Source organism: Colletes latitarsis, chromosome 8, assembly GCF_051014445.1.
Source record: "Colletes latitarsis isolate SP2378_abdomen chromosome 8, iyColLati1, whole genome shotgun sequence".
In the NCBI taxonomy this organism is placed as follows: domain Eukaryota; kingdom Metazoa; phylum Arthropoda; class Insecta; order Hymenoptera; family Colletidae; genus Colletes; species Colletes latitarsis.
The window spans coordinates 33,100,672-33,127,778 of record NC_135141.1 but is presented as its reverse complement, the minus strand read 5'-3'; the positions used below and the strand labels follow the sequence as shown (position 1 = coordinate 33,127,778).

The 27,107-nt window shown below is 38.7% G+C and overlaps 2 protein-coding genes across 6 annotated transcripts in view; one reads left to right on the top strand and one right to left on the bottom strand.

The window, feature by feature from the left end:
- Window positions 1-2,181: 2,181 nt before the first annotated feature.
- LOC143344836 (uncharacterized) lies at window positions 2,182-4,757 on the top strand. The gene is made up of 7 exons (XM_076771337.1): window positions 2,182-2,321; window positions 2,839-3,260; window positions 3,332-3,558; window positions 3,631-3,686; window positions 3,776-3,995; window positions 4,067-4,275; window positions 4,350-4,757. The coding sequence occupies exons 1-7, from the start codon at window positions 2,245-2,247 to the stop codon at window positions 4,426-4,428; spliced, it is 1,290 nt and encodes a 429-aa protein (XP_076627452.1). The 5' UTR covers window positions 2,182-2,244; the 3' UTR covers window positions 4,429-4,757.
- A 464-nt stretch (window positions 4,758-5,221) lies between these two features.
- The window catches only part of Centrocortin (cerebellar degeneration-related protein 2-like), a 69,955-nt gene continuing 48,069 nt past the window's right edge, over window positions 5,222-27,107 (bottom strand). For 2 of the 5 annotated variants that reach the window (XM_076771334.1, XM_076771331.1), the window contains exons 2-8: window positions 11,546-11,658; window positions 11,311-11,459; window positions 10,935-11,118; window positions 10,083-10,306; window positions 9,145-9,295; window positions 7,305-7,346; window positions 5,222-6,894 (exon numbers count right to left, since the gene is read on the bottom strand). In XM_076771334.1, coding sequence (XP_076627449.1) covers window positions 5,632-6,894; window positions 7,305-7,346; window positions 9,145-9,295; window positions 10,083-10,306; window positions 10,935-11,118; window positions 11,311-11,459; window positions 11,546-11,658 — 2,126 coding nt within the window. In that variant the 3' untranslated portion in view covers window positions 5,222-5,631. Of the gene's footprint in view, window positions 6,895-7,304; window positions 7,347-9,144; window positions 9,296-10,082; window positions 10,307-10,934; window positions 11,119-11,310; window positions 11,460-11,545; window positions 11,659-14,978; window positions 15,431-27,107 lie in introns of those variants that run through there. The other 3 variants (XM_076771333.1, XM_076771335.1, XM_076771332.1) reach the window with 3 other exon arrangements.

Here is a 27,107-nt window from a genome sequence, read left to right as displayed (position 1 = left end):
GGTTAGCAGAAGTCAGTAGGAATCGTTATAGGTTGTCGGAAATATAAGCGATGGTCAGCAGCGGTCAGCAGGGACGAGCAGAGGCATGCAGTGGCAAGCAGAGATCAGCAGAGGCGAACAGTAGCATGTAGTAATTGTTATACGATGTCAGAAGCATCAGTGGTGGTCAGCAGTGTTGGGCAGAGGCCAGCAAAGGCATGCACAGGCAAGCAGAAACCTGCAAAGGCAAGCAGAGACTTGTAGGGGCATGCAGTAGTAAGTATTAATCGTTGTACATTATCAGAAATACCTGCAGTGGTCAGTAGCGTTGGGCAGAGGCCAGGAAAGTTCAGCAGAGACAAGCACACGCTGACAGAGATCTGCAAAGACCAACAGAAGTTAGCAGAAGTCAGTAGTAATCGTTATAGGTTGTCGGAAATATAAGCGATGGTCAGCAGAGTCCAGCAGAGGCAAGCAGTAATCAGGAGCAGTTAGTAACAGTCGCTGTATGGTGTAAAAAGTTGTCGGGAGTTCTGTAGTTTTGTCAGCACTGGTCATCAGAAACCAGGAGTAATTTGCAGAGTTCAGTAATGAACTCTAGGAAAGGCAAGTAAAAATGCCTGGGCAGTCGAGATTCCGAATCGTATGCCGTTGACGTGAGGTCGGATTTCAGTTGTTCAAGAGCGAGAAGGCAAATGTGAGCCTGCCTCTCTTAACTCCCATGAGACGTGTCCACGGTGCATTCGGCGCTTCGTCTGGCATCTCTGGTTTATACCAGAGATGACAGATCACGCCTATGTACGTGAGCTTGTAGTGTTTCGGAAAGTCGACAAAGGTATACTGACTGCTCTCCTTCAAGAGTTTCAGAGACTCAGGGCATTCGCAAAATCGCCAGCATTTTGGAAATGTTCTGGGTACTTTGGAAATCCGGATGGTAAAACGCCCAAGTTTGTCGTGGACAAGTTCGTTACCTTCAACGCTAGATGGCGCTCATTTTTAGACCTCAAACCCTCTGGTGCTAAAACGCCCAAGTTTGTCGTGGAAAAGTTCATTATTTTCAACGCTAGATGGCGCCCATTTCTAGACATCAAACCCTCTGGTGCTAAAACGCCCAAGTTTGTCGTGGAAAAGTTCACTATTTTCAACGCTAGATGGCGCTCATTTCTAGACATCTTACCCTCTGGTGCTAAAACGCCCAAGTTTGTCGTGGAATAGTTCTTATCGTCCACGCTAAATGTATTTTTCGACAAGCTTGGGCGTTTTAGCACCAGAGGGTTTGAGGTCGATAAATAAGCGCCATTTAGCGTTGAAGGTAATGAACTATTCCACGACAAACTTGAGCGTTTTAGCACCAGGGGGTTCGAGGTCGAAAAATAAGCACCATCTATTGGTCAAAATAACTAACTATTCCACTACAAACTTGGCGGCTGTCTCAACACCCACGAGACGGTTCGAAACTACTTCGGCTACCTTCAGAAAATCGAGAAAGAGAGCATGTGTCAGCTTGCCTTTGTCGACTTTCTGAAACTCTACGAGCTCACGTACGCGTGATCTGGCATAGTGTGAGTAGTGCACCCGGTACTCAATCTGGCATCTCTGTTCATGAAACCAAAATTACAAGCTACTTCACACTTAAAGGGAACCCGACACGTAACGAGTAGGATATTTATTGAAAACGACATGTGAATTGGCTTTATGGTATCATAGTTCTATAGAAGCTTTATGGGATTATGGTATCAGTGATAGAACGGTGTTAAAACCACAGACGAAGTAGTATAGTATAGACTATGCATCTTATGGAAGAAAGTGATTCACAACTGAAATACCAATCTGGTAGAAAAACAGTGGTTTTCGAACGACGTCTCCGTGTAAAGAATGGTGATCTTGAGAACTATATTAGTATTTCAATTTGCAGGGCAAACAACTCATCGTATATCTAGTCTATCACATTCCTAATCTGTAATAAAATACTCTTTATAATTTTTCTGAAAATACATATATACGTATATAAGCCTCTGTTTGTTGGATCTATATAAGCCCGTGGTTTTATTTAAATGAACTTTTCTGAATCTTTACATAGAATCGATACTTTTGTGCGTATCTTTGTAATTTAAAGTCTATGGCTATGATACCATAAAGCCAATTCACATGTCGTTTTCAATAGATATCCTATTCGTTACGTGCGGGGTTCCCTTTAAGTGTGAAGTAGCCTGTAATTTTGGTTTCATGAATCGCGTCTGTTTCGGGTAGTCGAATTATTACGGTATGGCTGATGTGGGTCTAAGTTTAGATGACATAATTAAAAAATCGCAATCGTCAGGAATGAGAAGCAAAGGTGGAGGGTGAGGCAGTTTAAAAAAATCACTAATTAAATTGACTCTGCAGTGACTACTATATTATCGATTACCTTATAACCTTAAAGAATTAAGCCTCCAGTCATTAAAGAAGAAGTTTGCCTTCTGATGTATCTGGCAATACCTTCAAGAAATCGTTATTTCGGCCGCAATGTTTCTTTCTCGAATCATTTTCTTATTACGCTAATCTGGTGATCTTAATTAACAATTTAATAAAAAAAAGTACAAGTTCCTCAAAGTCGTTTGCTTTTACTTCACGCAAAGTGTCGAAAAATGTTTCAAAAATCGGATTTTTTTTTCCTGTAAATGTTTTTCGAATATTGGTCGAAAAATTTGTATCGTCATAAATTTCACAGTTATTTAATAAAAAATTTTACGAGTATCAATTATAATCGAAATAATATTTAAATGTAACATTGCATTGGGTAAACATTTACTTTTAAATATAATATATAATTAAATAGATCTGTCGATATTAATTATTCTTTTGTTATTTGTTGTATAGTGTTCGTAAACGAATTAATAGGGGAGCACGTGCCAATGGTTCTTTAAGGGGACGTGGTGGCACCCAAGTAATTACAGATGCAAGATTTAAAATTATACAAAAAAATCGAGAGAAACTAACAGATGCAAGAGACAAACTTGCTGAAATTGCAAAGCAAAGCGATGCTAGATTAAAATTAGACAAGATACGTGCATCCCAGTTGAAAAAAGTAGAATCACAGTTGCCTGGAATTTCTAGAAAGACAGGTCGCAATGGAAGATTGTCTTTATCAACTAATAAAATGCCACCGATAATACCGCATTCTATACCTCCTAATATTCCAAACAACTATATGCCTCCATCGACAAGAGCAGTAGGTTATAGGCCACCTCTGCTAACAGAACCTCATTATATGGGAGAAATGAACGTGGATTACAACGATGGTATGAAAAATTTGTATTAAATATTTGAAATAATATTATTCGTAAAATCATTTGAGATGTTTATGTTTCAGATTATTTAATGGAAACAGCTCCTTTAAGACGAACCGTGAGTAATGAATATGCACCTACACCGCCACCACCACCTCCTGTGTTCAGTATTAAGCCTTCCGCATCTCCTTATACATGGGTGAAACCAGCAAGTACTAACATAACAAGAATCGTACCTTCTCGGAAGCCGGACGTCGACAGAGAGCGGGATAGAGCAAGGGACTATAAAGTTATCGCGCGTTCCACGATGGTGAATATTTTCATAATTGCTGTTTTATTAATATGGAATATTAATGTTTATATTTGTGCTCGATACTCGTAGACAAAACCGGTTTCCCCATTGTACAAAGAAGATTGGAGTTTTGGCACAAAATCACGGTATACGTTTGTATTAGTTTGTTTAATTGATGCATTACACGACATTAAATTTGTTATAATCGATGCTTAACAGTAATGCTATTCCATAGTACTATATTAGCAGAAGATCCAATAGAATCAAAGTATTACGATTCAAGAAGTCATAGAGACGTGGGTGTAAAATCAAGATTAGATTCGGTACCAACTAAATCACGAACCATGAGTGTTTTATCCCGCTCGAAAACAAGCACTAGTTCGTTATCTCCGTCAACTGGTTACAGAATCGTAGTGTCAAATTTACAAGCGAATGTTACTCAAGAAGATATTAAGGTACGATTCGTTAAATGAATAGAATTAGTATTAATTTAATTGGAAGAGCCGCTAATGTCTTTGTGTTTCAGGAATTGTTCGAGGATGTTGGGGAATTACTAGTGTCCAGATTAGTACGGCCGGGCACCGCAGAAGTAATTTATAAAACATTAAAGGATGCTACTAAAGCTGTTGAAACTTATCATAATAGGCAGTTAGATGGACATCCGATGAAATGTCTTCTCGTAAATCCGCGACCAAAAAATAATCCAACAGGTCCCGCAGTTAGGTCTCTTACAGAGTAAGTATATAAGCTTGTAATTATTTAATCGTGAAATACGCGTTATATAAAGATATGTTTGCATTCTTTTACAGAACTAGAAGAAGCGTAAGTTCAAGTTACGTACAACCGAGTTTAGGAGCCGTGCATCGCGCATTGTTCGACGATTCTTAAGTAAATATATCACTTTTAATCAGAAAATGCCATGTATAATGGTAATGAATTTTATTCCAAATATGTCTAAAAAGGAATAAAAGTGGGATATAGGGATGGAATCAAGAATATAAAAAAATCGTAACTTGTAGAAAGGGGAATTCTAAGTGGAATTTCTATTAATGAAACATCACTTAGTTTACTTTTACTTTGTATAAAACAAGTATGACTCGGACGGTTATCGAGAAGAATACGATAGCAGTGAATTTAATTTGTAAACACAACAGATACAAGATGCTTCTTGTACATTTATTACACTCAAATAAAACAAAGCATTTAGGAATTTTTAATATTTCGTTTTTAATGAAATTTTGACACGGGAAGAAAATAAATGCCTCTGTGTTAAAATTAAAGTGAAAAATCCCATATACCTGTTACTTAAAGTTCAATAAATTTCAATAAATTTCGTTCAAACCTTTCTCCTATTTTGCACTATTCGGTAGAAAATCGTGAGAATTTCTCATTTAAAACGCGAGTTCGATTATAATCGAACGTATAATTTTGCGTAAAAGCGGGGCAAAACATGCACGAATTAAAAACGCTAGACAATTTAATTTAATCCTCCAACGATGGATTCCTTAATTGTTCTACGTGTGTTTTTATTAAATTTTCATTGGCATTGAGTAGAATAAATTGGGGGTAGGGGGTGAATTGCGAAGATCCGAATGAAGGTTAATCGTGCGTTATCGTAAGATGCATGGCCGAAGGAAGTACGGGCAAGTATTTGGAATCAGTCGACGATTGTAATCCGACGTAATAAATGGCACATAAATAATTTTATTCTTTCATCGCAACTACAATTTCTAAGGGAGAACAAATTTACGAGACACGATTCAATTTTCTTCGAGTCGTTAACCACGTGTTTCGTCGACAATTATATATTAACGTTTGTGTACCTTTGTTACCCTCATACATTCACGTGAAAAGAAGATATACAATTAAGATACAAAATATAATAAAAAAAATTAATGTAAAATAGTTTAGTACCTAGACACTACATCTGTACGTCATTCTCTGTGATATTTACAAAATGTTATTAATTAGCACTGATCATCAATACTGAATCTTACCGTTTGAATCTATTATTCGTTCGTACGTTATAAACTTAGGAAATTTTGAACTTCGGTTTCCTGGAATTGTTCTCACCGTCGAATAATATTTAATTTAACTTCTGCGATTGCTCGCTTTGGATTTGTTTGGCAACCGTAGAACCTCCGCGTACGACATCTCTAACCGTTTCAATCGCGCTACCTCCTCCGACGCCGTGCTAGGCTTATAGTCCTTGTACTCGAAACTATTGTGTTGATTGTTACCGTTGCTACTTGTGTACATATTCGATTGCCTTACAGCGTTCGGCGAACCTTTCGTCCTGTTCGCGTAACCGTAACCGTTGCGCGTGCTTCCATTTTGATCGGCCACGGTGAACGGTCTGAACTTCTTTTTCCCGCCGCTGTTCAATTTCGACGGCACCACTTTTGGATTCGTTGTCGGGATCACGTCCGCGGCGGTGGTGGTCGTGGTGGCCGTTAGCTTGTCGTTGTACGATAACTTTCTGCTAGCGTACTTCTTTGGCGTTTTCTTCGAGCCGAGGAAGTTGATCGACATATAGTCCAAACGATTTCCGTTTCGTTGACCCGCCATCTTTCCCTGTTTAACGTGCGCTGCGGTCGATTCGTTCGTTTGCCGTTCGTGCGCTGCGGTCGCTGGAACCGGTGTTTGCACTCTATACAACGGTTCGGATACAACGGACGAAACGATGGAAGAAACAACGCTCTGATTGTCGTCTGTGGTTTCGCTGGGGAAATACTCTTGCGTCAACGCCGACGATTGTGGCTGGAAAACCAGCGTGTTGGACGAATCGTCCAAGAGTGGCAGCATTTCACCTTCGTCCTTAGCTTCGGCTGCACGCTTCAGAATGCTGAATATTTCACTGAACACTAGCCTGTACTCCGGCGTCTTGCGGAATCTACTCTCGAACGGGCTCTTGTCGTCGTAGATGCTGAACTTGCAATCCTCACCGTCGGCGATGGAACAGAGGAACGAACCGGGTCTCCCTTCCGTTTGCGTTGCCTTGTTGCTCGTCTCGTCCAAGAATCCGGAAGACGATGTCTCCGCTTCGGAGAAGTCTGTGGGGGTGGCGGAGAATGGTTTCTTACCGCAGATCTCCGTCTTGGCACGCGTACCGTTTGCATTCGTGGACTTGGTCGACTCTTGCTGCAACTCCGTCTCCAGCGACCGATAGTTAAAACTACCGAATTCGCCCGACATCTCAAGCTCTTCTTGCAAAGACATGCAGGTCGCGGGCGCAGTGTCCTTTTGTCGAGGAGCTGATCGCCTTTGGACTTCTAACAAGGCTTGATACTTCTCTACGAGTACTCTGTACGGGTTGTGCGGGTCGTTGGTTGTTCCATCTTTGTTCCCAGAATCCTGCAAGCAACGTATTTTTACATTGTACGTACCAGCTGTACAGGTTAATTCTGTAATTTGTACGCGAATCGTATTGTGAGTCACAAAATTATTGGCGAAAAACGAAAAGACGACAAAACAATTTTAATAGTTTCTATTAAAGAGCAACTTGGGGATTTTTTGATTTTAAACAAGATTACTTGAGCGAATAACACATTACTAGAAACTATCGTTACTATTTATACGTATACAGGAAAATATCAGTTTTAAAGCAATTTCTAACTATTCGTTTCTTAACAAAAAGAAATATTAAAACCCCTTTATCGTCCTCTTATTTTACTCGACTAGTCACATTCTCTGTGTGTGGAACATGCGAGAAATTGTTAGTATAATTTAAATGATTTAGCGAATGATTGCTGTTAAAAAATTACCTTTGACGTAATGTCGGGCTGCCTCTCGTTAAATGTTTCTTGCTACCGATCAAACATAATTTTGTTAGTGAACTAGTTCGTAATTTTCAAAAGCGAGTTGTGCGTTTGCTCGTGAAGGTTTGGCGTTCAATGATCGAATAGAATCGGTGATGCAGCTACGGTTACGTGAGTTTTATTGTTAGAAACACTAGCTTTGCGAATAGAATAGGGGTTCAAGCACGATACGATACTGCCTCGCTTCTTGCATCGTTCTACATTAGGGATACTTGCAACGAAATCGTACATGAAACCGAACGAATGACGAGAATGTCATTCGATCGTTTCGAGAGTATTCAGAAAGCGAGGATGGCTGGGTCAGAGGTAAAGGAACAGCCAGATTTATAGGATATTAAATAAAAAGAAGCAACATCGGTTATTGAAAAAATACGTTTTATTTAAGATCATATAAATCTGGCACTTACATTGTACAACAAAATTTTAACAAATACATCGACTAGATATACTAACGACATTCGGTCATGCTCAAAAGTCGAACGAACAAAAAAAAAGGTAGACGATACAGCAACTTAATTCTAAAAAGCAGCATCGCAAGATCCGATCTACTTAAATTTTAAGTATCAGTCTCGAACGATTACACGAAACGATAACTTATTTGCTAAGTTTGATAATTTAACGCAGTCTTATTATTCTTTGAAAATGGATCTTTTCTCGACACGCTATATAATATTTACAAATTATTTTAGCAATACTCGGAACGTGCAAAAGAACATTTTCTGCCATTTTATCCGAATGAATTTAATTCCATTGTAATTCACTTATCGTATTAAATTCGTTACGGACTCTTAATAATGTAAGTGCTCAGTTATAAGTTTCGTTTTGATTTACCTACACCGTACCTTAGCCAAGCTTATCGAAAAAGTCATGACGCGTCTAACACTGTATTCGTAATTTTGATATATCTCGAACTATTTTTGGTTAAACTAGTAAAACAATGGGATGACACTAGGAACAGTCTAAGTTTAAAAAATCTTCTATATATGTAGAAGTGATGTACTATAAATTATAAAACGAACACATTATTCAAAACGATAACCCATCTAACGTGAACGCCAAAATACAAACTTTAAATTGTAATGCTCAAGAAAGACAAGTACCTATTTGAAGGTTAATTAGAAGAGATCCTTTTTTTAAAAAAATTAATAATAATTCCAATTATTATTAAGAATAGAAGATGAAACGAATGGAAAAAGGAATACTTAATTCGTTGACACAGTACGTCGTTACGGATATTCTTTCTACACATGCGTCGAGTGAATCCTATCGATATCAACGATTGATTTACTTTAGATTTTAATTATGGACACGAGTAATTAGCGTTGTCTATATACATGCAATGCTCTAAAGCAATTTTTTGCGATTATTCAACGGAAAAACCTTTTTTAGAATAAAAATCGGTATTCGAAAAGGTTTCATCAACAACGGTATGATGCATTCGTTTTTTATGTAACATATCGTATGGAAAAAGACAACGATCAACGACGGTGCTTTCCATATACACGCGAAAGCTGTCCACAACGGGAAACGAAATTCTTTAGTCTCTGTTTTTGCCCTGGATTTCTTAATCTTTGTTGCAAATGTTTCCTAAAGCAAATAAAATTCAAATTACTTTCCAAGCGGGGCTCGTTGAAAAATTTCGAGCCCTTAACATGTATCATCAACGGATGAATACGAACGAAGCAAAGATTAAAGAGGGGAAAAAACGCGGGAAAACTTTTCATGCGGGTATATACAATTCAACGAAACAAGCCTTGGCAAATATAGAAACAAAATAATAATTTACCTGAGTAAGCGTTTCGGTTTCGTGTTGATTATCATTCATCATTGATTCGGCCATACTAATGTCATATTCTTCCTGATCCAACAGTACCGTAAGTTCGTCGTGCGTTTTCGTCTCCATCCCGCGCAAACATCGACCGCATAATTGTCCACGTCTGAAAATATTCAAACGTTTCTTCATTGAGACCTGTTTCTGCGCAACAAATTGGCGATTCGACGAGGCTTAACATTTTTTATGTCTTAATGTACTCTAATAATGTTATGATCGTTCGGGACAGTTTACTCTATCTTTCTAGGTTATGAGAGAAATAGGACGACGCACACACGGTGGGACGTTTGCACGCCAAACGCGGTAAAAATATATTATGGCTAAGATATTATATCTATCTACCTCTAATTTTAATTCATACAGTTCTATTAACTTTGGTTGTCGCAAAATTTTTAATTGCGAATGTTCTAGATGACGCTACAGCCTCATAGAAAACTCGAGTGCATATTTTACCTTTTGTACATTACAAATTATTATACAATACAATATTCTAGCATTTTAGCATTTTTTATCTTTTCGTTCTTTCCTGATTTTATGTAAAAAATCGTAGAAGTAAGTTAATTTTTATAAAAATTAGTTCTGTATAAGCAAGCAAAGAGTTAACATTTCTATTCAACATGGGTCTATTTTATTATCTGGAATCCTGTGCCACAAAGAGTTAGATTATGAAAGAAGTTACTTTTGGAACAGTCTTCATCATTGGTACGGCACTTTAAGGAACATAAAACACTTCTGACTCCTATTAAATAGTTTAGAAATTAAGATGTGGCTTCTATGAAAATAAATGGCTGCCACTGTATATGGATGACGAGACTTTTTACAATGAAACTAAAAAAATTCTTGAGTTGAATGAGTTTAAGCAAAACAAGTTAAGTAAAACCAAAGATACGTACCTCACTTCCTCGAGCGCGTTTATTTCTTCTTGAAGATTTTTTACGTCTTGCGCTTTACTACGCCAAACGTTTAATAGTTCCTCCAGAGTACTGTTCTCTTGCATTAGAGTTGCCAATTGTTGACCAAGTTCCGTCGCTTTCTTTTGTTCCCTTGCTCTTTGGCTTCGTGCTTCTTGCAACTGTCTTAGCAATTCGGTCATTTCTTCTTCCGACGGGGCAGCGTTCTGTAAAACGTTTCAATATTCTTCTTCTTTACAAAACAATAATCGCTCCTGAGTCATTTCATTAGCAGACTACATCAATCAGTAAATTGGTAACTACAAATTCATATTTATTAAATCGAATCATTTATCTCTGAATAAAATAGAATAAAAAATTTTGTAGTGATTGATTATAGTCGTCAAAAAGAAAGTAGAATTAAAAATAGATCTCTTAAGAACACGTTAAATGTGTAAATGTTATATTTATATACGATCAATAATTTACTGCATTTTCAAATGCAAATCGCGAACGTGAAGATGATCGTATTGAGATCATTTCTTTTCCACGCCATGTTAGACGATACGAAAATATAAGCAAAATTGATCGAACAACGATCGAGGAAATATTGACCCGCGAACTATGATATAAAATTTCGCTAGTCCGCGATTGTAAACTATTTTTGAAATGAACAAAGGGAGATTGTTAGGAAGTTGTTTGAACCGCACGGAATAGAAATTCCGCAGTGAAATTGTAAGTTTTTATGCTGAAATCGAGATTCAACGTTTTATGTTCGGTTCTCAAACGGTATAGTCCGATAATTATCGAACTTATCTAAGATCGGGGCAAAATGAATTCTATGAATATTTATACCTGTTGTGTGCTGCCACCCTGCGTGACCGATGCTTTCCATAGACTGGTCTGTGTTTGCGTGGTTTTCATCGATTGACTCGTCCACTGTTGCCGAAGCACATTTCTATGTCGTTCGTTTATCTCCTCGTTTTTCTTCTGTAAATCCTCGCACCGAGATTCGAGATTCTCGATCGTTAAACACTGACTGTCGACAAATCAGAAAAAAATACTTTTACAGACACGAAATATATGAATTGTATAGAGTTTTAATATTAACCATAAGGAATATCGACAAGTATCGACCGGCGTAAGTGGGGGAAACGATTTCGAGTCTTTTATCGAGGTAAAGATTCGGTCTTATAACGAGGAGCTATCGTACAACTGTTAATATTCGTACCTTTTGATAAGTTTTTTGTCATTAGTGTTTTCCATCACGAGGCGGTGGTTGGCACGTTCCAAGTCCTGTATACTGACTTCGAGTTGCTCATAAATTTTCAGTCTTGAATCGTTCACTTCCCTCAAGGCAGCGGTCTGTTTTTTCATATACTGGAAGAAAAACACCACGTAACATTAAACTAATAGTTCCTTAGGATTAACGAAAGAATTTCGAAGCGTAATTATCGACGAATTACCTCTATTTCTTGTGCTTGTTCTTCGATTGTGGTATGATGAAGTTTAATGATGTTCTCTAATTCCTTATTCCGTTCCAGAAGGGTCTTGCCGAGTTCTGCCGCCAACTGTAAATCTGTAATAGAGTTACGAGTCGATTAGATAAATTTAGATTCAACAAACAATTTATTTATTTGTTGTAATTACTGTTTGATGAATTTTTTAAAATGTCTAAACAACTTGCAAGAAGATTGTATCGGTACTGTTTACGCAATACAAAGTTATCAACGTGTAAGGTCTTACATCATTACATCGAGTAAAGATTATGATCATACATGAGAAAGCATTTTGAAAAACGAGGCTCAGTTTATTTATTATCGAACCTAATTTATTGATTTTCAGTAGCTATTGTAATCATAACTTGCTGGATGATGTGTCAGTGTTAACTCGAGGTTTACGTTCGATAGCGATTCAAATCGATTACGAATTCTGATAAAGTGGTATACCTAAGTGTCAATCGTCTATTTTAATGAAATTTCGTACCATTATGTCAAAAATATTCTAAATACGAAATATGAAACTCTTTCGCATTAAATTTTCCCACTAAATTTTAGATTTAAAGATTTTTATCGAATGTGCACGAAACGTTGTTCGAATCGACTAAGAATTCTAATAATAAATTTTAATATTTCGAACGCGTCCAGCATCTGTGTTTCTTTCCACGATGACTTGTAAAGCACCACTGAATACAAACGCCACGCGACTCGAATAACCTAATAGCGAATATAGCGGTTACGACGAGTTCTATCGCTCTTGTTGGACAATTTTTCTGTGCACGATGTGACTTTTAATCTCAAACGATAGCGTACAGCCTTCTGCCCAATTTTTACACGTTCTTAAAGGAGTCATTTCATAAAAAAAGATATTGCAAAAGGAGGCAAAGTTAAAATAAATAAGGTTAAAGTTTGATGGACGAATAAAAAAATATATTAGAAACTAGATCGGTGGATTGTACGGGCATGGGAGTCGTAGGGTTAATTGCGTTTAGTTTTGTAGATCTTCCTTATTAGCGACGATGATCGCTCGTGAGCGTCTCGAATGATTCGAAACGATCGCAAATCGGAACGATAACGCCGGATGTTCCAGGCAGGTGAACTTGACGGTGAGCGGTCTGATTCGCAGCAGTCCGTCGTCCTGAAACTGACGACCTCCAGCGAGTCCACAAAGCAACGAACGTGCAACCATACTCCTGCTAGGGCCAAGGACCTTCGCGCTGAGCAAACGACCCAACTACCGTTTCTCCTTACTATCCCCTTACTGTCATTAATGTTACCAGACTCGTGTTAAGGGGTTATTATTCGTTTCCTTCGACTAAAAAAAATCCATTTTTCACATTCTTTTTACGAATAAATCAAGCTTATCTCGTCTGGAATGTCTCATTTATTTTTAACGATAGGGGGGAAAAATTTACGAGGGAACCAATATTTCTTTATAAGCAAACAATTTTTCAGAGGGCCATATTTTTCGAGATTTAAGGATCATCCAAGATTTTTTTCATTTTTTCTTTAGTTGAATAATGTATTTCCCTTATTCTGAAATGCAAATTTCAACTGTGAGTAATATGCTGATCTCTAGATGGCCTTGAATGATAGAAGTCACGTTTAAATGAATTTCAGTGGATATAGGTATGAAAATTGATCAATTATTAATTTTAGATATTGCCATTTTACTAGAGTGATGCGAGTAACTAAACTTTTATTTCGTTATTAATATAAAATTTTCATTTCGTAATTTTAACGATTTTTCATGTTTTACCGAATACCAAAAATTTGTAGTAATTATTGCTTCGTTTACACATTTCTTTTCATTGTACGTATCTCGTGGCCTAATTCGCGACAGATGTTTTACAAACATCAATATTGTATAAACAACTGTAGGATACAAGAAAAAATACTAAGAAATTGTTCTTTTGTGGAAACTGAAGAAACAATACGTACGAAAAGAAGAATTCATTTTTGAATTCTTTATGCTTTAGCTGTAGATGTTGTAACATAACGTACGTTGGTTTCCTATATCATTTCTAACATCTAAATACGGTCAGCTGGCTACGTAAGAAAGTAAACATAATTACACGTAGTGTTAAGTTAAAATGCGCGTAACGTACTTCGAAGCACGAAGTAAAAGTATTCTCGTGTCATTTCTATTATAAAATATCGATTGAATGATTACAAGTATAGTTCGATGTATTTATTAAACGTTTCCCACAATTTATGTTTTGGTTTCTTTCGGTGTATAAAGCTCAGTTAAATTTGCGTAAAAAGATTTAGTTATGCGAAGTAATTAAACTTTGTACACCGAGATCAAAATATAAATCGAAGAGTTTAATAAACACAGTAAACTATGTTCGTGTAATTATGAATTATTCCATTAATTTCGTAACGTGACAACCAATATGTGTTATGAATTTTGTCGTAGAATATTTCTTCGTCGTGATACTTGTCTCGGTAAACCGTTCACAATTATGCAGGAATTTCTGTCACTCGTCGCTAACCTGCGGGTTTTATGCATTTATGGCGCATACTAATAGGGGAACACGTTCAAAACATATGTAAATAAATCCTTCGTACAATTCAACGTAATACTATTAATACCTTATTCTGCATAAGTATACACTTTGCATGCGTTTTCCATGTTTTTCACACCATAAGTGCGTGCAATCCGTAGTCTGTTCCTAAGGTTCGAAGATCAATCAACTATTCACGGATCCGTCTCAAAAATGGGCAAACTTTTGTTTAAATTTTTATAATAAAACCACCACACGAACGTTCGTGGCATTCATTCGATCGAACAGTCATTTGCAATAGACGAATTTTTATGTGATCGACGTAAGATACAACCTCGTTTCAAAATTAAAAAAGTTTAATATTCATTCTTTATTAGAAAGTAGCGTTTAGATAAGAATGGTACTCGCGTCTGATCTCTGATCTTTGATCTCTGCTACTGCTTTGAACACGCGCGCGTTTCCCGGCAACACTTGATCGATCAAATTCGTTCGAACGAATTTTTACTTCGTCGATGCAAGATAAAAAATTTGAATATTCATTAAAATCGTAATATTTGTTTTGTATTTTTTGTTGAAAACTAGAGTGCAGACAAGAACGTTGTCAATCTCTGATCGATATTTAATCCGTAAAGCTCGTTTACACGAATTTTTGCTTCGTCGATGCAAGATATAACTTCGTTACCAGGTGAAGAACGTTAATGTTCATTCAACGGACGAATACTTTATTTTTAATCTTTATTGGAAAGTAGAGTCTAGACAAGAACGTTGCCCATCTCTGATCGGGACCGTGTCGAAAAGGCGCGTATTTTCAAGCGCACACGTTCACTCCAGAAATTTTATTGCACGGTTCGCCTCGTCGATCGATCGAAAATATTCCGTTTCTATATATGTACCTTCCGGACCTTGGAGACAGGAGAGCTCGATGGAGTAATCCCAACATTCCAACGAATTCATCTGCGTCTGCGGGTCCCATACCACGTCCACGCTAGGCCCGTTCATCTTCCTCGAATTCGGGTGTCGCGACAGTAGTCGCAAACTTACATAAAAAACTTCAAAGATCTATAAAACGATTTTTGTTCACTTTCAACTTCTGTCACACGACGCCTCGTATAAAAGAACTAGTTTCACGAGCAAACGCGAAAACCACCGGTCCCGCGAGCCCGAGTTCTCTCGGTTAAAACCACTCTAACGTCGGATGGCAGATTTCGGGCTCCTCCGGAGCGTCCATCCAGATGATACGATTCGCGTACGACCGTTCCACGCGGAGAAGTCGGGTTATCGACCACAACCGGTTCCACCAAAGGTAGCCGGTCTTCTGTGATTCACTAGGTAGCCGAGGAACGTGTGCAGCCCAAACGTCGAATGCCCATCCGCTGCTAACGTAACTCCCTCTCTTCTCCTTCTTTTTCCCCTACCCCCCTCTTACATTCTTCCAGTCTCTATTCCCCTACCCCCTCCGTTACCCCTACTACCGACGGAATACCTCTCCTTTCTCACCTCGTGTAATTCCCTTCCGACGGACGATGAGCATCTTTCCTCAGGTAGAGATACTCTCACTCCGCGCGGTCACCTCTTCTTCCTTTCCCTTCTTTCCCACTTCTGTAAACGCGTATCTGTTTCCACGGGGTATACACTCCGCCGATGCACGTGCAAAACACTGTCCCACTTCTAGCTACTTTTATTTCGTGCGTACCCCGGCGCATGGGAACCGTCGCACCGTCCGGCTATTTCCACCCAAAAAGACCGAAAAGAAAACACGTAACCGCTACAACCTTTGTCGCGATTATTTTAAATTATATACACGGTGACTCGAATTAATATTCCGACGTTAAATTTTTACTTCGTTACGGTGCAATCTTATTCGTAAGAAAATATATTGTCTTCCCATGTACAGGTCGCCTAACACCGAGACTGGAAGTTAAAATACCGTCGAAACTGTCGGTTGCATTGAAGATTTCAGATAAAACAGGTATTCGTGCGATTCGTATTATTATATAAAATTGTAAATTGACAAAATATGTCCCCTACAGTAAACCAACGTTTTTAATTGTACCCATTACAAAGCAGCAACACATTTTCTTGCGTTCAACACGCGTGTTGTGAAACCTCAAAAGTGTAACTCATCACTTTATCCATCCACCCCTTCGTTTACTTAGTTACGAGACTTACGAGCGATGTTAGCACGTATTTCTAACAGTCTGACATTTTCTTAGACAACCAAGAATGCTGTTTGATAGTAAATAACCATCGAAGGTAGTTTGTTGCCATCAAAATTTTTGTACCCAATAAATAATTCACTGAAAATAAAAAGCTTAATGGTTTAAAAAGAACTGCTGATCGTTACCAACGAAATAGATCGAAGATTTTCTCTGACTGTATCAGCGTAGAAATTAAATGCACTTACTTAAGCCGTTTCAGGGTTAACTGATTACTGATGAAATTATTTCACGGCAAATAAATTTTGTATACCCATTCGTTCCCCTTTATTCTACATCTATCGATCTTTCATAAAAGTAATATGTACCCGTTACTATCCGTAACTTTCTATTATTTTCCATTATCGTTTGCATTTTCATTTGCAATTTAAAACGGTACGCATAGAAAAGAATTTTTCCATACGTAAAACGTGTACGGTAACGATAGCAAAATGTTCATTGAATGCGACAACGCACTGAAATATTCATCGGGTGGCTGCGAACGCAAGACGAGGACCATTTTTACAATTCGTAACTCTGGCAATCGGCAGGATACGTTACTGTTTCCGCGTCGACAATCATTTTCGATCGTACGGAAACAACTTTCTCGCATGTATGCGGGGCTGCTATAACCAGGAAACGATTTATTGCTCGATTCGGGAGCGCGAGCGGGAGACTAAGCGCACAGAAATCTCACGTTGCGCAGGTGATTATCTGTGAAACGTATCAATATGTTTGTTTGTTTGCACACATCATTAGCATAAATCTGTCTCGTAAAATGTCAACTTGCTTCTTTTAAACGATTAAGATACTTCCGCTCCGCAACCTTGCTCACATTTTCACAACAACGACATATTTAGAATTATTTAATATACAAAAAATATAATAAAAATAGCTTCTTAAAAAATTGTGTATGGAAGGCGACACGAACTTAAAATCGAAATTTTAAAAATCTGCTTGAGCAAAGTTGTAAAATGTTTTTGTATTTCGTTTAAATGCAAGATTGGACTCATCCTCGTTTCTATTGTTTTCCACGGACGAATCAATTTGTGTATCGAGGCTCGAAAGTCACGCTGCATAATGAAATGAATTTAACGATAATGTCGATGGCGTGCTGGCTCTTCGACGACGCCGTGACCTCGCGAACCCGATTCACGCAGGTGTACTTAATTTGTATGTCTTCGTTCGTGCAACTCTGCCCCAACCGACATAATATCGTCGTTGCATCTGTCAACGAGAAACCATTATAGTGGAAACGGTCTGGCGTGAAACTGGAACGAGAGTTCCAACAAAGAGTTATGACTCCAGCTACGATAATATAATACCTCCGGTCCAAGATTAATTCACGACTTTTTATAAGACTGATAAGAATTAAATACTGGAATTAAATACTTTTAGCTCTCCTTCCAATTTCGATATTTCGAGATATTAATGAACGTTCGAAAATAACAAAAACGAAATTGACAAATTTAAGATAACCTTCGTGAAATTTATAATTAATGGTACAATACGAATAAAATTTATCGAAAAGCAGATAAGATGATCGTAGATGATAAAATATAATTCTTATCGTCTGCTACAGCACCAACACTGTGTGTGTTATGATCGCTAAATCGAAAATGACGAATGGTGTGTTTTCACGAGCGATTTCTATGCTCAGTCATCGAGATAACGTTAGAAAAATGTTTCAACGGTACCCGTTTCTTATTGGTTCCGTTATGAAATTTAATCAAGTTGTTTCGATAAGATATACCTGCATTTCTCGGCGCAGGTAAACGAGGTTTATTGCGCCGTTAATTGGTGTCCATACAATTATCCAGAGCGCGAGTACATCTTCGCGATCAGCTTTAGTAACTCGATTAAATTATTTTTCGCCGTGTTTTAATCGTCTCTCTACGCTGCGGGACAACTATAAACACGCACTGAAAAACGAAGTTTAAAACACGTTAACGATAGTTTAAGAAACACCGTCGAAAACACGTTCTCGGATTTACGAATTTACTGTGTCTTCCAAAGCGTGTGAAGGTGTGAATCTATTTTTCTATATCACGATCACGACTCTATTTAAACCGTGAGTTATGCTTTAGCCTAGAAATATACGCCGTAACGCATCGTGTGTTGAGAATAAATGATTTTAACATCGTTACTTGGTCGGTGGAAAGAAATTAGCTTCGTACGGTTAATTTTTAGAGGAGTGGAACATCAATTAAAATCTGGCAGAACAGGTTAAAAAGTGTTAAAAGACTTTGTAAATTGTTATGCTGATTCTGAGACAGAAAATTCCAGGACAAATTTGTTTAAATTTAAATTATATTTGTTCATAATTTTAATGTTTCAGAATCGAGTGATACGTGTCAAAAAAAAAAGATTTGCAATATGTTGGAATAGAATAATGAATCGAATTAAATTTAATTTTAATTGTTTTATTTAAAATATGCAACGAATGGAAATATTCTTCAGAGCGTGGTCGTTCGACTTTTAAGTTCATTCTTTCAAAGTTCATCACCTGGTGAGACAGTCGTAGGGCTTCCTTGCGAGCAAAAGACTCGCATGTTAAGAGCAAATTACACGCTACATGATCACAGAACCATGCACTATGCCGAGGGCCGTGACAAAGCAAGGGCAGAAGGGCACGTGCCTATAGGCGCCATGTTATGGGGGAACCGACAGACGCCCTTTAAAGTAAAAAATCGAGCAGCTGATTTTAGAATAAAATACGTAAAAAACTTTACAAAACCCTCCAAAGAACTCTCCAAAACCTGTGTATTTATTTATAACAACCTGTGCTTGTTGGCCCTCGTCAGTCCTCCCCAAAGACGAATTCACGCCCTCCAATTAACGCACGGGGGTAGTCGACTGCAACCCTGGAAAACAGCCTAATTGCTCGGTTTACGATACGTCAATTTCCATTCACAAGGTTTGTAAGAGGCTAGGAATAAACATGGTCGCCAGATGTGCATAAATTTCACATGAATAAAGCAAACCTTCAGAATTTTATGACGAGACCTAAATAAAAATAGGACCGAGGAGATCCTATTATAAATTCAAGTTTGGAAATCCAAAACGGGAGAAAGGTAAAAGTTTTCGTATTTATGGTTTTGGCATGAGGGTAGTCATGTATCGGAGCCCTTAAAAAATGATGCACAAATTCTTTCGTCGAAAGATGGTCTAGCAAAAATTGTTCTTAAGGCGGGGTGAAACCGAGAGCAGCATCCGTTGATCGAAACGTCAGTTGTGCAACGATCGACGCGGGGATTCTAAATCGCGGCCTCGTTTGCCGCGAAACACGAAACACGAAACGCTAAATCCCTTCTCCCGTTTAGCCGTGGAACCGACTTCCTAGTGGTATTTCGATTTGAATAACCTGGCACGACCCCGGCTACGCCGTTGCTTCTCCTCCCGAATACTTTCTCCCGAGGAACGCTTCGCGAAACGTTATTAATCTCTTCATCGGTCGAATTAAAAGAGAGGAGGCCATTGTTGGCGTGGACAGAGCTCCGCGCGGCCGCACAGGTGCGACGTGTACACGTTTCGTATCGTTCCTGACCTTTTCGAGAGCGAAACGAACCACGGCGTGAAACCGTCTCGAAGATATTACCGATATTAACTGGAGTGTGTACGTCGGCTAAAACGGTACCATTATCGTTTCTACCACGCCCTTCGTTCGCGTCTCCGGTGAACAACAATAAAGCACGTACCGTAACTTGGCTCTAAAATGCAATTTCACACTTTGCTTTTGCGCGGGGCCAACGAGTGTGGGAATTCGCTGGCAGATACGGGTCAAAGTGTGTACCAACAATCTCGCGATTTCCATACTTTCTATCGTTGTTATTGTATCGCGGTACGCTCCTAACCGCGCCGGTATTCATCGTGCTTCGATCTATCTTTTGTTCAACGATGCTGGTCTTCGGTGATTCGACGGGAGGAATTTTATGTCGGTGTCGAAGAAACGAAATATTCCATGTTTTCTTCTAAATAGTAACCCTCTGTGATTCTTTCAAGTTTGATTTTATAGGAATGATTCTTGAAATGATTTTTAACGAAAGGGAAGTATTCCAAATTGGAAGGGCTAGAGATGTTCAATTTACGAATTGCAACTGTGGTTTTAATTTTTATTCTCATTCAACTTTAGTTACCCAGATGGGAGCAAAATGCAGGTGGAGCATCCTCAGCCTCGTTGCATTTAACCAAGAAGCATGAGAATGTTGTACAAACCGAAACCAACTCTATTCTAATTTGGAAACTAACTTGAATATAAGACTACAGATGCATGCTGTATCTGACTTATCAGTGTCGATCGAGAACACAAGAGAAACGAAGAAAGTTCACGTAAACATGCTCTATTCCAGATTCCTCCGGAATTATAGCCATTTGTCTCCCATAATTCTCAATCACGAGCCGAGCTAGTGTAACAGATTCCGGTTTACTGTTCGTAAATAGTATTCAATAATTCTTGATTTGCCTTAATGGGGAATCGACAAGTCAATCATACGTCAATTCCTCGAGTAATCAACCGCATGAATTATAGGAAGAAGTTTCATTGCAAGCTTGTACGTCTTATGTGATTTATGCACGATGATACACCGACACATTTCAGTCGAGTAGCTAGACACATCACGAACGAATCTATTTTATACGAGATCGATAAATTATGGGGGTACCATTGTCTGGCCTGTCCCGTTCCCCATATTTAAATCTGCTCAATATTTATTTTTTGGGTCACCTAGAAACATTTGTTTATTCAAGATCTTGGTTATTTCTTGGCAAGCTGAACAACTGCACGTTACTGGAGTTAAAAATGATTATAACTCGGAAACAGGATCAAATGAGGCACGGTGTTTATGTGAATTTTTTTCCATTGTTTCCGTGTCCTCGATGAACCGTTGGAGTGGCTCCCACATGTTAGGATGCACCTTGTATACACTCTATTGCATATATTATCGCAGTGAGCTCAATTAACGAGTTGTAGCTGATGCGCTAATCCGCGAGACATCTTCCACAGGTAAGACGTATAGCAGGTTTATACCTTATGAATGAGCGAACGAACCGGTGTGTAACTTTGATTGATGTAACGTCGTCTATGGTGGACAACATTCGAAAGGTGACAAGTTCCAGCTGAGAGGAAATAGGCAGTCGTCCAGGGATTCACTTTCGCGGGCGTAAATTTATGCAAATCGCTAGAACACGATTGTCAAACATTTCTACGTTCACGAAACCTCGCATACATTAGAGTTTCGCGTCCGAATGTGCCGCAGTAACAATAACATTATGCAGATGTTATCAGGATAACGGAGAAATTGTTCTACGAGTAACTTGGCCACCACGATTATTATTATTGTTAACAATGTGGTCTAAATTTCTTTTACGCTTAACATAATCTGATTCAACTGGTTTTTTTAAATTTCTAAACTCGCTTTCCATCTTTTTACACGATTATCCTTTCGCCTATCTCTTAGTGGACATTTATCGTTAAACGAATTTATTCAGTAAAATAGTTACACGTTTTATTACGTAGCAATTTTCGCGATGTGATAATATTCAAAGAGAACATTCTATATTCAAAATGAAATTATTTAAAAATGTCAGAAAATCATGAATTGCTCACGGTTCTATTAATAACTCTTCCAGATCCATCGAACCATTCAAATCTCTTTTATACCTAGCATGATCTAATTCAATTGTTCCTTTTAAGTTTCTAATCGTTTCCAGCGTCTCGTGGTGGACGCTAAAATTTACAATTTGTAACGCAAAGTTTTACCGTGCACGAACGACACATTTTCCTCCTATTATCGGTGAACAACGCTTTCATTGTGATCGTTGTCATTGTTTGAAATTGTCAGTAGGTTAACCTCGTAAACTGTAATTTGTAAACTAGTCGTTACGGGGAACTAGAAATGAAATGTTCTATCGGCGCACCCAGGTTACGCATTGCAAAATACCTGTCCTCGATCAGAGACGGTAATGTAACGCCATTCATACGCGTACGTTTTTCTCTCTGAAAACGGTGACAGATTTGCGCTCGATTTAAATCGACAAGTGGTAGCTCCCGGTGCGCTCAAACCAGTTACGAATATTATTTCTGTTTTTACTTTTGTCTTTATCGAAGGTTCACGCCAATTAATTTCTCCCCTCTCGACGTTAACTTCGAAAACACTTCTTCGAAAAGCTTCTCCTAAAGCTTCCTTCTCTAAGGGTTCCTCAAATAACTAAGTTTTTGATTTCATTAGATTTCATACTCTTTCAAAAAGAATTTGTTCAATTTCTGGAATTCAATAATAATGAAATTCAAATTGAATTTTTTATTATCTTTTGTTAACACCTTTTGAGGCACTGACTGAAACGTTGTATTTAAAAGTGCATGTACGGCCAAGCATGCGAACCTAGCGTTCGACTTATGGCTTTAAACGTACGTTTCGCTGTTACTCGAAGAAACGAATATAACGACAGGCCATTCTATTCTCACTTGGGGCAGAATCTCGCGTAAAAAATTTGCCATTGGCTCACATAAACGAACACGCTTCCGTGAGCCGTAGAAATACGTGGGTTTGGTTCCCATCATTGTGTCGGCCGGTGCATAAAACATACGAGCGACGTTCTAGGAGCATTTCTCCCGAAGATGCTCGCACCATAAATTCCACGAGCCTTCGTTGGTCTGGATATTATTGTTTATTTTCGCGTGTCTTTTCCAAACGCCAATCGAGCAAGTTTTGCGGCAGTTTCGGTGAAAAATGATACAGCATCTTTCCGAAATTACAGCACAACTAATTTATATATTAACCGTTTTACTAATTAATTGCAAGCTATTTTTCAAACGCATAGTATTTAATTTTTATATATATTTAAAACACAAAAAAAGAATTTGTTTCAAATTTTTCGTCCAACCTTTATTAAAAAATGATATTTGAGGCAGTCCTGTTCTAGATTTTCCATGCTCAAGATCATTTCAAGGTCACCTTATTATAGGTTAATAAATACGACCCCTTAATTAAGAAATGTTTCTCGTAGGAATTTATTTTCAAGAGAATACTCGCAACATGACTACTTAAAAGTTATTTATTATTAATATAGAATTGTTTCTCTTGACATTCGTTCGGTAACAGAACAAATTAATTGTAGCGCGCGGGCTCTTCGTGCGGCGCCGTTATCATAAATCGCGATCTGCGCTCGCGTCGATTTCGCGCGCGATTTGAGTATAATCGTCTACTTCCGAATTATTATACCGAATCAATTAATTTTTGAACCGAGCATGGAAGTTAAAGTCAAGCATATGGAAACAAAGTATGAAATAACGTGGCATTAACGTCGAGAAAAAGTATTTTTATTACACGGCAATAAAATATCACATAAAACTATATGTGATCAATTAAAACTATGCCCGTGTCTATTATATCGCGAACGCGATTACAGTTTCACGTTACGTACGTTTTTCAAAGAAGATACACACAATCCTTTCTAATTACAAGCGCAAACTTAACACGCCCGTTCCTTCGCGGAGTCGTTCAAACTCTTTCGACATCCTTCTATTTTTCCTAATAACGAGCCGGGAAGAAAACCTAGCAGGTCCATTCATAAACGCCAGATACGAGAGTGTTATACTTGCCGAGAAATCTAGTTCTTCTCACGAACCAGAAATTGTAAAAACAATGCGTGTAACGACGGCCGATCTCATCCGTGCCGTGTCGTTAAATACCTGAAGAATATTTAGAAGCGAGAAGAATTGTCTTCTTCCAAGCTTTAACTGCATAGGTGTAAGTTGCGGCTTATCGTTATCTACGGTGTCATCATCGATGTATTCGCAGACGTAATCGTCTAACGTAACGCTAACGGAAGGAACAGGATAAAAAGATTTCATTTTCTAATGAGATACAACGACGTAATTACACCCCTTCGAAAGCATCCTTCTTCATGTCCGTCTCTCCTGGGTTCACCGTTGGACGTTCACATGCAGGATGGCAATTTACGAAGAAGCGCCTAGTACCTTATGCACCGAACGTACACGTCGTTACGTGAAAATTACTGTCCCGGTGATAAATACTGAATGGCTAGTTTCACATCCTTAGGGCCCCCTCCCCTCCCCCTTGACGCCTGTAAGTTTCCGTGCCAGAAACGAATGTTATGTTCGTCGCTGAATTTCGTGCGAATTTAATTAGGAGACAATGGAACGGTTCGCGTGTAGTTACTTTCGTCGGACGTGTAATTGGAAGAAATCAACGTTCTACGCAAGACTAATCTCCGGCTGTGGGGGCCCGTCGGCTGAAATTGGCCCGTGGAAACAATCGTTGTTCGCATAGAAGGGTAGAGGCGAACAGTTAAAGTGGAAATAACAACTAATAACGCATCTGCACCAGGTACGTGACGTTAATGGATATTCATAAGCGTTGCTGTTTGTTTATGATAACTCTGGAATTAAAATTTTCAACGGGAAACGACCGGATGCTCGACTTCTAGGTCAGCCATTTTCAACCTCTTCGGGCTCTCGTGACCCCTTACGAGTTTTATTTGTAGTATAATTACTGTTTGTTGGTATAAATGATGATAGAAACGCGAAATATTTAATAAAATACAACAATGTGTTACGGAGTTAGTATATAGTATAATAAAACCCCGATTTTTGCAGAAAAACAATACCCGAGAAGAGAGAGCACGTGTTTCAATATTCAATTAAAAATATTTCACCTTTCTTGTACAAAGACACTGCGGAATGAGATTCAATTATACTTAATTTCGCGTTACTTTCATTTTCGTTGGCTTTAATTTGGATGGTGTCAAAGAGGACGGTAGAAAACAATTATGCTTTCACTGATGACTTTCGGAATCAACGTCCAAACGCAAGCAGCGAGTTCTATTTAGACAGCGCTAGTCATTGTTCGACGTGCAAAAAGTCTGGCAAAGACATTATGGCCTAAAACGATAGAACAATGCGACGGAAACACTTACGTTGGTTTAGAAAGGAAAACGCAAATAATTGTGCCCGACTATTTTACTTCAACAGGTTGCAACGCTTAAGGAGATCCTCTATTCCAGACGTCCAAAGAAATCTATTCTTTTTCTGTGCATTCTTACGTAGTTTAAAATGTTTTCCATTCGTATACGACAATGTATTTATTCAATATATTAATTTACTTTCTCGCAGGAATAAATATAGCAATGCTCGAGTAACTGTAGGTCATTTTTGATGAGATTTAAAAGTGAATTCGTAATTTTCCCCGAGCAGATATTTTGTTTGCATGCAGGACAACGTGTCGTTGCTCCTCGAGTCCCTGCACGGCGAACTGCAGAGGGTTATTCCAACCCCACGTGCGCCATTACGAAGCGATCTTCAGTTTTCACGACAAGTGTCGTCACATTCACTGTCACGGCCATAAAACTCGTGACTTCACGCTAACGCGTATCTTTAAGAAATTACTTTTACTTCTTAGTGACATTAAGTCACTTATTGCCGTGACAGTGAATGTGACGACATTTGTCATCCCGGTAACTGAAAGTCGCGTCGTCATCACACGTACAAGTTTTTTCTACAAAAAAAGAAACATAAAATTCGCCCAACTCCGCGGTGATCTAACAGTATAGCTACCAGGTTAAGAGCCACTACTGTTTAACAGATTGATTTCGATCCCAAACCCCTCAAATTGTCCATGAAAACGATACTTTGTCTTTAGGCTAGCATACTTACAATTTCTCAAAGAAATTATTTGTACAGCCTCGTTAAAATTCAACAGTCCTATCCAGAATTATATTCTTCGATATCTAATGTTGAAAATTAATTTTTTCAGGTTCTCGGTGAAGTCGTACAAGTGTGACGCGACAGTGAACGCGTTAAAAAATTGTCTCGGACCGCGAAGGGCTGTTCGATAGAATAGGAAGCGATAAAAAGAATTCCAATTCCGATTTCAGTCACGCAGAGTCTCGATCGCGGTGAATATCAATGGTTTGCATATAGATCGTCGAACGGAATACGAAACGAACCGATCGTGCTGCTCATCGTCGATGCATGTACGGTAAAGATGTTACGCCAAATATTTGCAGAATCATCGGTTTACTCGGTCCGCGACGAACCTGTTGCAGGTTTTGAACGGTAATGATGATTTACTAACAGTAATAGTTCTGTGTTTTTCCTTTTACAATTTTCGCACTCGACCGATTACGGCCATTTCTCATCCGACCAACGATTTCTGTATTACTATTGCGCACCTGTCGTCTGTCGTCGTCGCGATCTTTCTTCGTCGCGCCATACGTACCGCGACTTACCTTTCTCACCCTTCGCCGATCAATCAGTCGCTTGAATTTTCTTTGCCTCGCTCCGGGGCCGCTCGCTATCATTTGCTCCGGCTACTTTCCCTCGTTCTTTCTCTTGCTTTCGATCTCCTTCCACGTTTATACACGCGACCAACAAACCGTTCGTTCGCGAAAAAAAAAAGACGGCAACCTTGGTACAGAACTTTCCCGGTATTCGTTTAGAACAGCTGTGTCAAACTTCATTTTTGTCCAACGCCTGAAGGCACCGTTGGCCATCGTTTAACGCTTCGCCAATCGCGCGCTTTTTGCACGCTGCACGCAGAAGCAACATGGCGTCGTCTCAGATTTCTGTAAGTCCTGGAATTCCGGGGGATCAACGCGCTGAATGGCGGAGGAAAAGCGCAACATTTTTGTTTGTTTCTAGAGAAACAAAGTTAATTCGTGACAAGAGTACTTAAGCATCCTAATACCAGCAACGCGTAAATAAAGGAATAAAAATGTACCCATCGTGTGAAATATACCGTCAGTCAGCAAAAGCTGTTGAGTTCATGCTTGATCAAAGTTCGTTAACATTATCATACATTATGTCGA